Source organism: Muscardinus avellanarius, assembly GCF_963383645.1.
Source record: "Muscardinus avellanarius genome assembly, chromosome: X".
Classification (NCBI taxonomy): domain Eukaryota; kingdom Metazoa; phylum Chordata; class Mammalia; order Rodentia; family Gliridae; genus Muscardinus; species Muscardinus avellanarius.
In genome coordinates, this window is record NC_137792.1 from 112,827,735 (window position 1) to 112,844,791 (window position 17,057).

The following is a 17,057-nucleotide window of genomic DNA, read 5'->3' on the forward strand; positions in this document are numbered from 1 at the left end:
CTGTGTGTAAATCTTCCTGCGACTGACTACAGATTGGTTGCATTTGGGTTGGGTTGGAGTGTAGGGAGAGTGCTTTTTGCCTGGTAGTTGGTAAGAGTAGGTTATTAACTGCTATAATGGAGTCAGGCAAAAAGAACCTATTTGTAATCTCTATCATTTCAGAGACCTGGAATACATCAGGGCAAGATTTATAATTCACAGTATTAAAGTAAATAACCCAAATATAATGTTTGGCTGTTTTTGGATCTCTTGTTTTTTTTTAGCACAAGTAATATAATTGTGAGTTTGCATCCTTTTCAGTACACAGGACAATTATGCACAGAACTTCTGCTTCTGTGTGCAATGGGAGTGAAGAATTGCACTTGTTACTTGCCTGAATGAGAATTCACTCCTTTTCCTGTTATGTCTCCAAGCCTGCTGTTTAACAGCATAAGGTAGCACTGAATGTGTCCCCCACAGAATACTGACCTGTCTGCGAGACGCAGGAAATGTGAAAACTGCTACGTTTCTGTTTCCACAGCAAGCGATGATGTGCCTTCTGGATAATCTGTAAGATCAAAAAGTAGAGGTGACCATTACAGTTTGGCTATGGTTTGAGTATATTCCCCAAAGTTTCAGTGCTGGAAACTTGGTTCTTGTGGTGGTGGAGCCTTTAAGAGGCAGGGCCAATGGAGAATGATTAGGTCACTGGGTGTGCTGGGCTCAGAAGGAATAGTAGTTGTCATGGGGCCCAAGTTAGTTGTTATAAGAGCAGGTTGCTATAAAATAAGGCTACTCCATGTGCTGGGTCCCTTTTATATATGGGCATTTACCTTTCTGTTTCTTTACCTTGTGAAACAGGCAGGAGGGGGGCTTTGCCATGATGCTGTTGCCATACTTTTTGGACTCTCCAGCTATCAATTGTGGGCCAAATAAATATCATTACTTTATAAAGTATTCAGCCTCAGGTGTTTTGCTATAGTAACAAAAAAGAGACTAAGACAGTGATTGAATGCCTCTGTATCTTATATGGGTAGCTATTCATTCAGTGGCATGTTTTCTTCTTGTCCAGTTCCTGGAGGCAGCAGATAGAGATCGTTAGAAGGTGGTGTGCTAGGTGGGAGCATTTGTAAACAGCCCAGACATTCACATTCCAAGAGTAATCAGCTTGCTATACAATGAGCTACGATTATTTTATTTATCAACATTATCTGATCCATAATACTGCCTAGTATTTGACTTAAATAGCTGTGCTGACAGCTCAACACCATCTGACTCTAATGGAATGTTTTGGGTCTTGCTACCCACAAAATTACTCTGTCTTGCTGTTATTCCACTGGACATAATGAGAGCTATTATAGTACTTTTGGTGTTGGTGTATTTCAAAAGGAATGAGGTATCTAGAAAATAAGAGACATTGGGATTAACAAGCAACATCATTTATGGTACAAATGTTTTGTTTCTGACCTCTAGCTTTTTGGAAGAGCACAGTATACCCTGAACCAGGCGCTTAATGTACAGATAATCACTTTCTTCCTTCTCCCAGCATAATAATGTACTTGGTGCTCAGAGCTAAAAAATTGACAGTGGTCATCACCTACAGTCTCTGCCTGGTACATTTGCTTTTATGAAATCAATGTGCCATTCAGAGTGTTCTCTTATTTACGAAGTCTCTAAAGACTTTATATGCCAGAGTGAGCTAGCTTTGCCATGGCAGGCTGGCAGCCTCTCGTGTCACTGAGTTAATCAGGCAGATTTTAGGCTCAAGGTTGCTTTCTTCCAGGAAAAATAAAGATGTTTCTGAGAGTGTTTGTCCTTTTTTTTTTCTTTCTTTCTTTTTTTGCAATGCCGGAGATGGAACCAAGGGCTTTGTACATGTTAAACAAGTGCTCTACTACTGAGCAACATCCCCAGCTCTATGTTTTGCTTTCTAATCATGGCCCTAGAGCAGGCACAGAAGCACAGTATTCTCTCTTGTCTGGAAACCCAGCTTTAGGGTATTATTGCCATTAAATATGAATAGAAAACAACTATCTTGGCTGGGTCTTCAACACAGAATAGAGAGTAACTTGCGTTTGTCCAACAAAAGGAAAAGGATGCAGCCGTTGCTTGTGGAAACATCTCATCTCACCTAACATTTCTACTGAGACGTCAGCTGACAGGGAAAGACAATTCTGAAAGTGCAATGAACTTCCTTGCCTTGCTGTTTTTAGGAAGTGATGCTATTGTTTTTTGGGGTGGGTACAGGAGATTGAATCTCCTGGTACTGGGAATTGAATTCACGGTTACTCTACATCTGAGCTACACTCCCAGCCCTACTTTATCATTTTGAAACAGTGGCTTGCTAAGTTGCCCAGGCTGTCCTTGAACCTGATATTATCTTGTTTCTGCCTCCCAAGTACGAGGATTAAAGGTATGTGCCACCATGCCCTGATGATACTGTTCTTTTTTTCTGATGCTGGGGATTGAAGCCAAGGGCATTGTACTTCTGAACTATACCCCCAGCTCTATTTATTCTTTTTTATTTTGAAATGGGATCTAAGTTACAAAGGGCCTCACTAAGTTGCTGAGGTTGTCTTCGAACCTATGACCCTTTTGTCTCATCCTCCCAAGTACTGGGATTACAGCTATGCTCCATCACACCAAGCTAATACTATTCTTCTGATGTTTGCTCGTTGCAAATGGCTGGCTGTCTCCATATTTTTTAGGTGTGGTTTGGCAATGAACTTTTCCAGAGGTTGATGTCTAGGATTCTGCTAAGTGGATTTCTCTCACTTTTTTCCACTGCAACTCACACTTGTATTTGGCACAGAACATTTCTACCAAATAATTATTTGAATTAAAACCATTGATTTCTGAGCTAAAAAAACTCAATTACCAGTTTCCTTTATGGTTTCACTCTCAAAGTGAGCTTAGCCAAGACTGCATAGGTAGGCTCACCTGGCAAAAACTAAATTAAACAATGTAGATACTTCAAAAAACCAGGCTCTGCATAATAGAAGTCAAATGTAGAATTTAGAAAGTCAAACTCACATTAGAAAGTCAACTCACATTGTCTTTCTACATTCTTACCCCACCCTACCTACTCTTGCTACCTATGCAGTAGCAACTTCACCATTATTCAACACGTATTGGCTTGAACCAAGAATGATGTCATTTTAGTCCTAGTGAATGCTGGCTTAGCTCAGGTTTTCTTCCTGTCTTGTCTTAGATCTCCTTTCCTTTAAAAATCTATGTTCCCACATCAACCCTTGATACTATGTGAAGTGTCTATAACAGTATACATTTACTTCCTTCCAGGCACTGGTTTACAGAAATTGGGAAGAAGAGAGAAAATGGTACAATGTGGAGTTAGAAAGAACTTGAGTCATCACTGTTTTATGACCTTTACAAAGGTCATATTACCCTCCCCAGACTCAGCTTTTTCATCTGTAAAACAGGGGCAATGATCTCTCGCTCACTGTATTTTTGGATACCCTCCATTAAACTGTGAGTCTTTGACTTTCTGGCTTTATCTTTCACCATTCATGTCCTCATTCACATGGATGCACGGTAACCCGGCTTATATGATTCATTTTACATTTTATCTCCTTTTTCTAGTTTTAATCTCTCTCTTGATTATCTCCTACACCTTTCGTGGGATTGATGGACATCTCTAATTAATGACTCACAGAGCTCTGTAGTCAATGGTACGATGTCCAGTTATTTAAAATGTGTCTTGGGTTTGATGCTACCTCTCCATTGATAGTTATTAGCACTCATGAAGCTACCTTGACACATACCCAGCTTTCTGTTGCTTTTTCTATTTATCTTCCCAAATTATAATTCATCCTGAGTATCAGTACCTGAATAAACTTTCTCAAATTATCCTTCATTATATCAATATTAACTGATAATATAAGACCATAGAATTAAAAGATGTTTCCTACATCAAGCCTCACTGTCCACTACCTCCTGACCTTATGTTGTATCCCTTAAGACCACTGCTTACAACACAATGTCCCCTTTGCTTCAGAATGGATGGCCTCCTTATCACATGCATATTGTGCCTCTTTACCTAAAATGTTATTTCCTTCCTCCTAGCATCTATCCTGATGTTATTCATCCTAACAACATCCATTTTAAGCCCCACCTCTTCTTCAAAATTTGAGGAGAGCCTGTACATTTTCCCTCTTTATTAATATACTCAGTGTTGAAGCATCACTAACACTCACACACTTACCATGTGTATCACAGTACTTAGCACAAGGCTAAGCCTACATTAGGTCTGTAATTAATAGCATCACTTTTATGGCAATACCCACACCACATCTTGGGTTAGACTTAAGTGATTTCTAATCTTTCCATGCAATTGTGAATTCCTTGAGGGAAGAGACCTCCTTTTTATTTATAATTGTTACACTTTTTTGTACTGAAGACTGAACCCAGGGACATTATACCTGTGAGCTATACCCCAGCCCTATTTATATATTTATTTTTATTTTGGATAGTACTGGGGATGGAACCCAGGGGCATTCTAACTTCAAGCTATACCCCCATATATTCACATAGCACATGGTGTGTTACCTTTATATTCCTCCATAGTACCATGTTTGAAGTGTAATCTCAAGAAGTGATTTTTGAATCAAGCTCAGTAGTTGAAGATTTGCATTATTTCACAAACATATACTAATTCAGAGCTTAGAGTTGGACAATGTAGATTAAAAGTAAAATGAATGTCCATGACATTATTTTATGAGGTAAGTTTTCCAGTAGCTGAAGGCATGGATACCTCCTTCTTAACTAGAAACATAGGGAATAGGTCATTTGCCAATGGCCTAACTTCCCAAAGGCATATCCCTACCCTAATTCAGTATATTATTTGATGCTTTCAAGGATGAGACCTAAAATTCCTATTCTTTTTGTTTTGTTTTAAATGATGTTATTGGTATATTGTAATTGATGATAGTGAGATTCATAGCGATGCATTCATATATACACAAGGCATTGTTTGGTCTGTTTCCTTCTTTGTATCTCTCAGATTCCTACTCTTGAGCAAAGGGAGATGACAAGTGTGAGAATGGGTCCTTTATAGAACAGTGGCCAAAGTGCTAGGTAGAAGTGATAAGGGGAAACAACTGTATGTATATATGGAGAGCACATGAATAATTAAATTTGATTCTGAATGTGGATTAATGATGTAAACTTATAGTGGTCTTTATGCAATAGGCATCCTTTTCTTTTTTAAAAGAGAAGTGTTTGGTGACAAATACCAGGTCATGATTGTTCAGCTTATGTCTTCTAAGTATTAAATGGGCTCATAAAACCTCACACCTTAGAGTTAAGGATAGCTTGGAGATCATGAAATTGAAGCTGAGATCCTGAGAGAAGGACTTTCCTAAAGTCCTCATTCATCTTAGTGGCAGAGCTGAGAAATGTTTCCCATGCTGCAGCTCTTTGTGTGTTTTTCCATCCTTCTATTTCTGGTTAAAGAGGCACAGACACAGATAATTTTCTTTCAAATGGGTTTTTAAAAGGCCCATAAAATGAAAGGAAATAGAAGCAAAGGAGAAATAGTGGGTGGTACAGTGGTTAAAGATCTGTCACTTACTTAGCTGTATGACTTTGGGTTTCTCTGAATTTGAGTCTCTTTGGCTATAAAATGGAGTTATTTAATGTGTACAGCTCAAAAAGAGATTATGGTTATTAAATATGACAGAGTCTGTACATCACTTGGCATATAGTAGACATTCAACAAATGTTAGTTGTGCCTTTGAATCATTTTAAGAATCATTTTCTATGTGCAACTATATTTTGCTAGGGTTGCAGAGAATACTGAGGTGAAGGTGATGAGGTATTTGACTTCAATTAACTCCCATTTAGTTAGTCTACTGGTCAACCTCTTTGGACTAGTCTCTTTTCTTCTGGTCTCACTCACTTAAGTTGGGGTTTCCTGTGGCTTTCTTATACCTGCTGTTGCTTCTTCTCTTGCCACCAATCCAGATACTATCTAATTGTTATAGTCCAAATTTTACCTACTCTATGACCAGCCTAGCCCACAGGAAACAAACTTTCCTTTAAATTGCCATAAAACAAACTTTATGGTTTAATTCATTTGGTCAGTAACATATCCTATATTGTGTGTGTGTGTGCGTGTGTGTGTGTGTGTGTGCACGCGTGTGTGCGTGTGTGTGTGTGTGCGTACGTGTGTGTATGTGTTTTGCAGTACTGGGGGTTGGAACACAGGGGCACTGTATCTCCGAGTTACACCCCAGCCCTATTTTTTATTCTTTATTTTGAAACAGGGTCTCACTGAGTTGCAAAGGGCCTCACTAATAGCTGAGGCTGTTCACGAACCATGATCCTACTGTCTCATCATACCAAGTACTGGGATTATAAGCATGTGCCATCATGCCCAGCTTTATATTGTGTTTTGTTAGGTAACTTTTCACATACATCTCTTACCTCCCAATTAAAGTGAATAAATATTAGTTTTTCCTTCACTCTCCTTTTCCTGTTAGATTTTTGGTCAACTAGCCATCCATTCTATCCCAGAATGGTACTGTATCCCATTTGGAGGAATAAGAGTAAAAAGTAGCCTTTTGGAAAATATCCACATACCAAATATCTAATTAGACACCCCAAATATCTAATCATATCTCTTGATCCTAATCTGGAGCTCTATACTGAACTCTTAATCAAGCCTAATGAATAATTGGGAGAGAAAAAGAAAAGGAATGGGTTTTGGCTTCTTTACAGGAAATAAGGTAACTAAAGCATAATGGATAGAGGTAATATAATTATAATTGGTAAGTGCTAACCTTGGTACCTATACCAGAATCATAACTGAGTTCATTTCCTATCAAATAACTACAAAATACATGCTCTTGGAAATCTTGTTTTGAAGCTTTCAATTTGTGTGTCCATGAAAGGGAGTCATCGAAAGGCTGATTACTATGAATTTATATTTGTCCTGGGAAATAAGAAAAACTGGGAAGTTCCCTGGACACTTTGGGACAACTGTATGCCCTCCACCTCTGCGGGTAGGGAAGCACAGGCCTGAGCTCTAGGAGGAGAGTTCAGAGGCACAGACTACAGGCTGGAAATACACAGAACCCGGGACTTGCACAGAACTCATTAACAGTGACTCCTGACACCTTGACACCTAAATGCAAAGCTATCAGAGGTGAGAGAGGGGCCCAAACACTCAGAGAGTGAGTTCAGAAGCTGAAAATAGGGTAAGGAGCAAATAAGAGTCATTGAAAAATACTCCAGAAGATTACACAGGCCCGCCCATATTCATAAATTAGCGGGACTGGGTTTTTTGTTTTGTTTTGGTGTTTTGGGGGTTTTTTAAATTTTTTCCCTTTTATTTGGGTTTTTTGTTTGATATTTTGTTTTACTTTGTTGTCTCACACAGTCACTAGTTCTTTTTATTTATTTTTATCCTTTTTTTCTCTTTCTTACTCTTTTTTTTTCTTTTGGTTGTTTTTTGTTTGTTTGTCTTTGATGTATAATAATTAGCTTTTGTATCTTGTTTGGTTACTTTATTCGTGTTTGTTTGCTCCTTCCCCCACTCCCTTTACAAACTTCTTTACTCAAGCCTATCTAATCTCTTCTCTCAAAACTATTTTTTCCTTTATCTCCTTGTTTAATACTCAAGGTATTTTATATCTCCATACTTAAATATTCTACTAACTACAAGTCCTACTAGCTAACCTTCTCCCATTCTCAACCAGATACTATCTTATTACACTTAAATTCTTCCTCAATCTAATCATATCCTCTACCTTACACGACTCCTGAACCCATCACCTCAGCTCCTCCACCATCACCCAACCCTCACCATAGGAAGAAGTAGTGCTTAGCTGCTGACACATCTAAATTCCTACTACTAAGATTGGATTAGATATAATAACTACAAAAGATGCCAAAATATCAGAAAAACAAGCATGAAAACCTTGAAAATAAAAGAATTAGGAACAGTGAGGAAACAATGCAAATCACAAATACTGAGCTATAAGAAATGCAAGGAGAATTCCGAATCCTGATCTACAATATGATGAAAGGCCTCAAAGCACGCATACAGGAAATGAAAGAGGAAATAGAGACACTAAGAAAGAATCAGAAAGAGGTCTGGAATGAAATGAAAGAGTCAATAAATGAAGACAGCAATAGAAAAAAATTCTGGAAGATTAGATTAAATTGAAAATAGAATATCATTGTTAGAAGACAGCTCATTCAAAATTGAAAGCACAGTCAACAGCATACAGAAGTCATTATAGCAACAAAACCTAAACATCCAACAACTATGTGACAATATGAAATGACCTAAATTACGAATAAAAGGCATTGAAGAAGGGAGAGAGGTACAAACCAAGAGCATTCATAATCTCTTCAGAGAAATAATTTCAGAATTTTCCAAACATGGAAAGAGACTTGTACTTACACATTCAGGAGACATACAGAACACCATTAAGACAAGATCAAAGAAGGATCTCCCCATGCCATGTAATAATCAAAATGACCAACATAGAGGCCAAGGAAAGAATTTTAAAAGCAGTGAGAACAAAATAATGTGTGACATTTGGGGGCAAAACAATAAAAATTACCTCAGACTATACAACCCATGTTATCAATGCCAGGAGAGACTTGAATGATATGATTCAGACCCTGAAAGAAAACAACTTCCAACCAAAACTGCTATATCCAGCAAAATTATTATTCAAAATTGATGGAGAAACAAAAGTGTTTCAAGATAAAGAGAATCTCAAAAATTCATGAATTCAAAGCCAACACTAGATAAAACACTGAAAGAAATAAACCATAAAGCAGAAAAAAGCAAGGTACAGAACCAGAAAAGAGATGAAGTTGATCAGCAGGGTATCTAAGTAAAGAAATAATATTATACCAAACAGAAGTTAGAACACAAAATGACAGGAAATAAAAATCATATTTTTATAATAACTCTGAATGTCAAGACTTAACTCACCAGTCAAAAGACATAAACTGGCAATGTGGATTAAAAAAGATAATCCAAATATATGCTGTTTGCAAAAAACTAACCTTATAGCCAAAGACATTCATAGATTGAAAGTGAAAGAATGGAAAAAAATATATCATGCCAATGAAGAGCAAAAATGGACAGGGGTAGCAATGCTGATATCCAACAAAACAGATTTTAAGCTAAAACACATGAGAAGAGACAAAGCAGGGCACTTCCTTTTATTAAAAGGAACAATCCACCAAGAAGATATATTGATAGTAAATGTAATTTATGTCCTAAATGTAGGTGCAGCCACATTTGTAAAACAAACCCTCCTGGACATCAGATCTCAAATAGACCCAAATACAAATATATTGGGAGACTTTAACACACCTCTCACACCACTGGATCGATCTTTAAGGCAAAAGATGAGTAAAGACTTCAGAACTAAATAAAACTGTAAACCAAATGGACCTAATAGACATATACAGAATATTTCAACCAGGAAAAACAGAATACACATTTTTCTCAGCAGCCTATGGAACCTTTTCAAAATTATACCATATCCTGGGCCACAAAGCAAGCACCAGCAAATTCAAAAGATGTAATATAATTACCTGCATCTTTTCAGACCATAATGGAATGAAAGTAGAACTCAACAACAGGAAACTCAAAAGGAACTATTTAAATACATGGAGACTGAATGATACACTATTGAACTAAGATTGGAAATTAGGGGAGAAATAAAGAAATTTCTGGAAATAAACAAAAATAGAGAAACAACTTACCAAAATCTATGGGACACTTTGAAGGCAATGTTGAGAGGAAATCTCATAGCATTGAGTGCTGACATATGAAGAACAGAGAGTCACCAAGTAAACAACATAATGACACAACTCAAGAACCTGGAAAGACTACAACAGTTTAATCCCAAAGCCAGCAGAAGGCAGGAAATTATTAGAATCAGAGCAGAAATAAATGAAATAGAGAACAACAACAATAAAAAAAAACAATTCAAAGAAACAACAAAAAACCTGGTTCTTTGAAAAGATTAATAGGATTGACAACCCCCTGGCCAACCTAACCAAAAGAGAGAATCAACTCAAATTATTAAAATCAGAAATGAAAAAGGAGACATCACCACAGACAGGGGACAATTTAAAGGATTATCAGAAACTATTTTGAGAATTTATACTCCAATAGACTGGAAAACATGGAAGAAATCAATAGACTTCTAAGCACATATAACCTGCCTAAACTGAACCAAGAGGACATAGCAAGCAAAGAAATAGAAACAGCAATAAAAATTCTGCCATCAAAGAAAAGCCCAGGCCCTGATGTGTTTCCAGCTAAATTCTACAAAACCATCAGTGAAGAACTAATACCAATACTTCACAACTTGTTCCAGGAAGTTGAAAGAGATAGAATTCTCCCAAATTCCTTCTATCAGGCCAGTACCATATTGATCCCCAAATCAAATAAAGATACCCCAAGAAAGGAAAATTACAGACCAATATCCTTAATGAACATAGATGCAAAAATTCTAAACAAAATACTAGCTATATGCATTCAAAACCATGTCAAGAGAATTGTACACCATGACCAAGTTGGTTTCATCCCAGAAAAGCAAGGCTGGTTCAACATATGCAAATCAATACACGTTATTCTCCACATGAATAGAACTGAGAACAAAAACCACATGATCATACCAATAGATGCTGAAAAAGCATTAGACAAAATCCAACACCCATTTATGTTAAAAACACTTCAGAAAATTGAACAGAAGGAATGTATTTCAACATCATTAAGGCAATATACAATAAACCCAAAGCCAACATCATATTGAATGGGGAAAAACTGCAAATAAACCCAAAGCCAACATCATATTGAATGGGGAAAAACTGCAAGAATTTCCTGTAAAATCAGGAATAAGACAAGGACACCCATTATCACCTCTCCTTTTCAATATAGTCCTTGAGACTCTTGCTACAGCAATAAGACAAGAGAAGGAAATAAAAAAATTCAAATAGGAAGAGAGTAATTAAACCTATCCTTATTTGCAGATGACATGATCCTTTATCTAGAAGACCCAAAGGACTCAACCAAAAGACTTCTGGAGCTGATTAACCAATTTAGCAAAGTTGCAGGATACTCAACCTAAAGAACTCAGTTGCTTTTCTTTATGCCAACAATGAATCCACAATGAAAGAAATAAATGAAACTATTCCATTCACTATAACCTCAAAACCAATAAAATACCTAGGAATAAACCTAACCAAAGATGTAAAAGACATCTACAAAGAAAACTATAAAACATTAAAGAAAGAAATTGAAGAAGACCTTGGAAGATGGAAAGATCTCCCGTGCTCATGGATAGATAGGCAGAATAAATATCATCAAAATGGCCATTCTGCCAAAACTGATCTATAGATTCAATGCAATTCCATTAAAATACCAAAGACCTAGAAAAATCAGTCATGGTTTTTATATGGAGAAAGAAAAGACCCAGAATAGCCAAAGCAATTCTCAAAAATAAGAACCATGCAGGGGGCATCACACTCCTGGACTTCAAATTATACTATAGAGCAAAAGTAGTAAAAACAGCATGATATCGGCACAACATCAGGCATACTGAGCAGTAGAACAGAACAGAAGATACAGAAACAAACCCACACACCTATAGTCAATTAATCTTTGACAAAGGGGCCAAACTCATACGCTGGGGAAAGACAGCCTTTTCAACAAATGGTGCTGGGAGAACTGGCTATCTATTTGTAGAAAGATGGAACTAAATCCTTACCTCTCATCATGCACAGGAATCAACTCGAGATATAACAAAGACTTAGAAATTAGATCAAGCCAGACATGGTGGCGCACGCTTTTAATTCCAGCATTCGGGAGGCTGAGACCAGAGGATCGTGGTTTGCGGACAGCCTCAGCTACTTAGTGAGGCCCTCTGTAACTCAGTGAGACCAAGTTTCAAAATAAAGAATAAAGAATAGGACAGGAGGTATAGCTCAGAGGTCAAATGCCCCTGGGTTTCATCCCCAGACCCGCAATAAAAATAAAAAAAAAGAAATTAGACCAGAGACTGTGAAGTTATTAGAGGGGGTCATAGGCTCAACACTCTAACATATAGGCACAGGCAGTAACTTTCTCAACAAGACCTCCAAAGTGCAGAAAATTAAAGCAAGAATTAACAAGTGGGATGGCATCAAACTAAAAAGTTTCTTCTCATCAAAGGAAACCACCAAGAACCTAAGGAGGAAGCCTATGGAATGAGAGAAGATCTTTTCCAGCCACCACTCTGATAGAGGGCTAATATCCAGAATATACAAAGAGCTCAAAAGACTCTACACTAGCAAAACAAATAACCCAATCAAGAAATGGGCCACTGAACTGAACAGACACTTCACAAAAGAAGAGATGCAAATGCCCATAGATACATGAAAATATGTTCTACATCACTAGCCATCAGGGAGATGCAAATCAAAACTATGCTGAAATTCCATCTAACCTCAATCAGAGTGGCAAGCATAAAGAAATCAAATAACCACAAATGCTGGCAAGGATGTTGGTGGGAGTGCAAACTAGTTCAGCCACTATGGAGATCAGTGTAGTGATTCCTTACCATATGATCTGGCTATACCACTCCTGGGTATTTTTCCAAATGGGTTGAAATCAGGGAACTACAGTAACATATGCATGCCTATGTTCATAGTAGCACAATTCATAATAGTCAAAATATGGAACCAATCTAGGTCTCCATCAACAGATAGAATGGATTGCAAAATTATAGGAAATACACACAATGGAATTCTATTCAGCTATAAAGAACAAAATCATGGCATTCACAAGAAGATGGAAAAATCTGGAGAACATTACATTAAGTGAGATCAGCCAAGTGCATAAAGAAAAGGAACATATGATTTCTCTAATATTCCCAAACTAGAGAACATTGGGGATACTAGAGGGATTCTAGTTAATGGAGGAGAAATCTCAGCAAAGCTAGAATGGAAGAATAGGAGAGGTAAAAGGCTGAGGTTGATTAATGGAGGAGCTACATCCAAATATGTGTAAAAGTATGAATATAGCATGGTTAACCTGGACATACATTGCTGGGGGGAAGAAAGGGAATGGGGTGGGGGGAGAGGGTACCAAGTACAGTCTAAATGTATATCATTTTCAATATTTTCCACATATAAATAAAATTTAAAAAATAAAATAAAATCACTAAAAGCAAACAAATAAAAAATAAAAGAAGCTGTAGCCAACCAGGTGTGGTGCAGTGGCACACATATGTAATCCCAGTGATGTAGGAGGCTGAGACAGGAGGATCACAAGTTTGAGGGTAGCCTAGGCAACTTAGGGAGACCCTTTCTCAAAATAAAGAATAAATCTGGGCCTGGTAGTACATGCCTGTAATCCTTGTACCTGGGAGCCTGAGACAGAGGTGGATCACAGGTTCAAGGCCAGCCTCAGTAAGAGCTTTGGCAAATTTAGCAAGATTCTTGGCAAACCTAGCAAGAGCCTGTTTCAAAATATAATTTTAAAAGAGAACGGGAACTATAGGCCAGAGATAGAATGAATCTGTATTCAATTCTCAGTATGAAAGAGGAGAAGGAAGGGGGAGGTGTAGGAGGAGGAGGGAAGAGAGGACTGAGGATGTAGGTCAGTAATCAAGTACCCTTGGACTTAAAAGCAGCACTGGGGATGAAATTTTTAGCCATACAGAAGAAATAACCCAAGAATAATCACACAAAAGGGATGGGAAGGCTAGAAGGCAGAGGAGAAATATTTTACATATTTGCGGTTTGACCAGAAAAGTGTACATGAAGTTGGGTCAAAGAAGATATGGCTGTGGAAGAGATCATGGCCCCTAAAGAGGAATTATATAAGCTGGGAGTGGTGGCGCACACTTGTAATCCCCGTGCTTGGGAGGCTGAGACAGGAGGATCGCATGGGTTCGAAGCCAGCCTCAGCTACTTAGTGAGGCTCTCAGCAACTTAGTGAGACCCTGTTTCCAAATAAAATACAAAATAGGTCTGGGAGTATAGCCCAGATGTAAAACGCCCCTGGGTTCTACCCCAAGTACCACCAAAAAAAAAAAAAAAAAAAAAAAAGAGGAATTATATACTTTTCTTAGACACAATAGGAAAAATACCCTGAGAACATCTCAGGAATTAGTAAGAACTCACCATTATAGTATCAAAGATTTAACCATGGAAACATATATAAAAGAGGTGACTTTGAGAGGCCTAAGAAGTGCCCTGCTTGCACAGGGGTGCCTAGGAAGTTGTTTCCTGGGGATTTGTTTCACTGTTGCCTAGGTACTCAGAGGCCACTGTAGCCCTAGCCAAAGGGGGCGTGGCTATTGCTTGAGCTGGCATCAGATCTTGATGTCATCTATATGATGAAATTAAGGCATCATGGAGGCCTCCACCAAGATTTCCAAGGAAGGTCTGGGAGGTAAAACAATGTGTAGCAGAGTCTGAATCCCTGTGGATGGGCCCTAAGCAGGCAAGTTATGAAGTTATGAGAATAAAGTTGAAGCTGCAATGGAAACCTTGGAAACTAAGAGATACCAGGAATGAGGAAAGTCTGCTGGGGAAAGCTGCAGGCAACAAGCAGACTGATCAGCCCAAGAGAGTAGCCCATGGGCTGCAACTGGCAAAGCCATAGGGTTGGGGCTGCTGAGGCCCTTTGGAGATTGCATCTCACTACCATGTGCCCGGATGCCAAATGTAGAGTTGTATTTTCGTCTTGTTTTGATCCCATTCTTTATATGCCCCTAACCCTCCATATTGAATGCAAATGTTTACTCTGTGCCATTGTATCTTAGAAGCATGTAACTGCTTTTTTAATTTTCACAGGGGTTCGCAGGTAAGAGTTTGCCTTTAGTCTCAGAAGAGACTTTGGTCTTGGACTCTTGAACAATGCTGGAACCGGTAAGATAATGGGGACTCTTCAGAATAGACTAAATGCATTTTGCACTGTGAAATGAGCTTTTGGGGACCAGGGACAGAGTGTTATGATTTAGGTTTGAAATGCCCCCCCACTAGAATCTCATGTGTTGAAAGCATTCTACCAATGCATTAAGGTTCAGATATGGGGCATAAATGGTAGAGGTGGGTCACTAGGGCATAGTATTGGAGACTAGATATGTCCTGCTTCTGGCCACCATCATGTGAGAGCAGCATCCCTCTACCATGTCTTGACATTGTGATATTTGCCTTAGAGCTGGCCAACTATGGACTGGACCTTTGAAACTTTGAGTCCAAAGAAACCTTTTCTCTATGTTGTGCTTGTTAGATATTTGGGTATTGGCAACGGAAAAGCTGATTAAAATAACTGGTAAATTTGAGAAGATGTATAGGCTAAATTATTCCCTATAGTAGTCATTAAACTATATAAATTTATCAAAAAATCATGATGTATGTCTTAAATATTTACAGTAAAAATAAGTAAGTAAAACAAACAAGCCGGGCATGGTGGCACACTCCAATAGTCCCCGTACTTGGGGAGGCTAAGACAAGAGGATTGCAGCTTTGAGGCTAGTCTTAGCAACTCAGTAAGGCCAATAACAATAGCAACTTAATGAAACCCTGTTTCAAAATAAAAAGTAAAATAGGGTTGGGAATATAGTTCAGAAGTAGAGTACTCCTGGGTTCAATCCTCAGTACCAAAACAAACAGGCAAATAGTTACTACCTAGTGCTATAGTTTGGATCTTAAATATCTCCCAAAGTCCCATGTATTATAGGCTTGGTCCTCAGGACAGTGATATTGGGAGGTGGTGAAAATTTTATGAAGTGGGGGCCTAGTGAGAGGTTGTTAGATCACTGGAGAAATATCATTCAGAAGTATGATGGGATCTTAGTCTCTTTTTATTCCTTTTGCTTTCTGGCCTCAAGGTAAGTGGTTTTGCTGTACAATGCCTACTTACCTCGATTATCATCCTCATTGTCTTCCCAGGGTTCTTCATTTGCTAGCAGTGGGTTCTGTGACTCATTCATTGACCTCATAGGGAAGGAGTGGCCATCTCCAGGGCTGTTGGAAAAGGAAGACGGTGAGCTCTTGTAACTTATACAGCCTTTTGTGAATATAAAAGTCCTCTTTGAAATAGAAGGGTGATTCTTAGGAATATTTTGTCTGTTTAGTCTGTTGAAATAGGCTCTTGCCATGGAATCATTTACTTGTTGTGTTCTTCTCAATTTCCATATCTTGTTGATTTTTCTGCATCACTATGGAGTGTTTTTGTTTGTAAGAAATTTGCTTTTCACAATGTCAGGTAAAGTATGCATAGCAAGCTTTAGATATATTTAATTATGAAGATCCCAATTTATATCCAATTATCTTACTGCTTTTGAGTCTATATTTTCAAGAAAGATGAATAGACTTAAAACCATTGAAAATAGTGAGATAGGTGGCTTTAAATTGGTGACAGCTAATGCCCAAGTGCCCTGCTATTCCAAGTGCCCTGCTATTTGTTTTTGTTTTAGCTCATATGGCAAAAGGTTATTAGGAGCTATAGGAAAGAGCTAGAGTGAGGTGAGTACAGAGTGCAGATTTTGGGGAAAATTATTCACCTATGGGTTCAGTTTGAGGATATTTGTGGATATTAATTTCTGGCCATTAATATATTGGGTGCAGTGGAAGGAACTGCAGTCACCCTGGCAAGACAGGGTTACAGTTTGAACATTTGAGTACATTTCAAATATATATGAGTGAGTTACTGATTATTCATTTGATATGACCTATGTCTTTTCTCCTGTTTATGAATATGTTTAGTTGAAAGTAGATGGATTTTTTTACAGTATCCTACAGAAAATATAATGGTACAGATTGTGTGGAAATTGGGCTGATTTTTGTTTTTGGTTTCTATGCCAGAGAAGAATCATTTTAGAGCTCCCTTTGATGTAGTAATAGCATTTGTGTGTGTATAAGGTGTAGATAATGGCTGGTAACAGTTATTAATCAACTTACCCACTGGCATAGTTTTGTCTATGATTTAGAGCCAAGAGAATAGAACATATCATATCTAAAACAATAAGCCTGTGCAATATAAACTGGTACAGAGGAAGTATCAGGGTAATGAGTGAAGGGGAAGAAAA

General features: G+C 38.0%; 1 protein-coding gene across 2 annotated transcripts in view; it reads right to left on the bottom strand.

Annotated features, from left to right (window-relative positions):
* Window positions 1–500: 500 nt before the first annotated feature.
* The window catches only part of ZDHHC15 (zDHHC palmitoyltransferase 15), a gene marked incomplete at both ends in the record, with an annotated part of 73,172 nt that continues 56,615 nt past the window's right edge, over window positions 501–17,057 (bottom strand). For both annotated transcript variants that reach the window (XM_080719513.1, XM_080719512.1), the window contains 2 exons: window positions 501–547; window positions 15,890–15,993. In XM_080719513.1, the coding sequence (XP_080575639.1) occupies window positions 501–547; window positions 15,890–15,993 (151 nt within the window). The remainder of the gene's footprint in view (window positions 548–15,889; window positions 15,994–17,057) is intronic.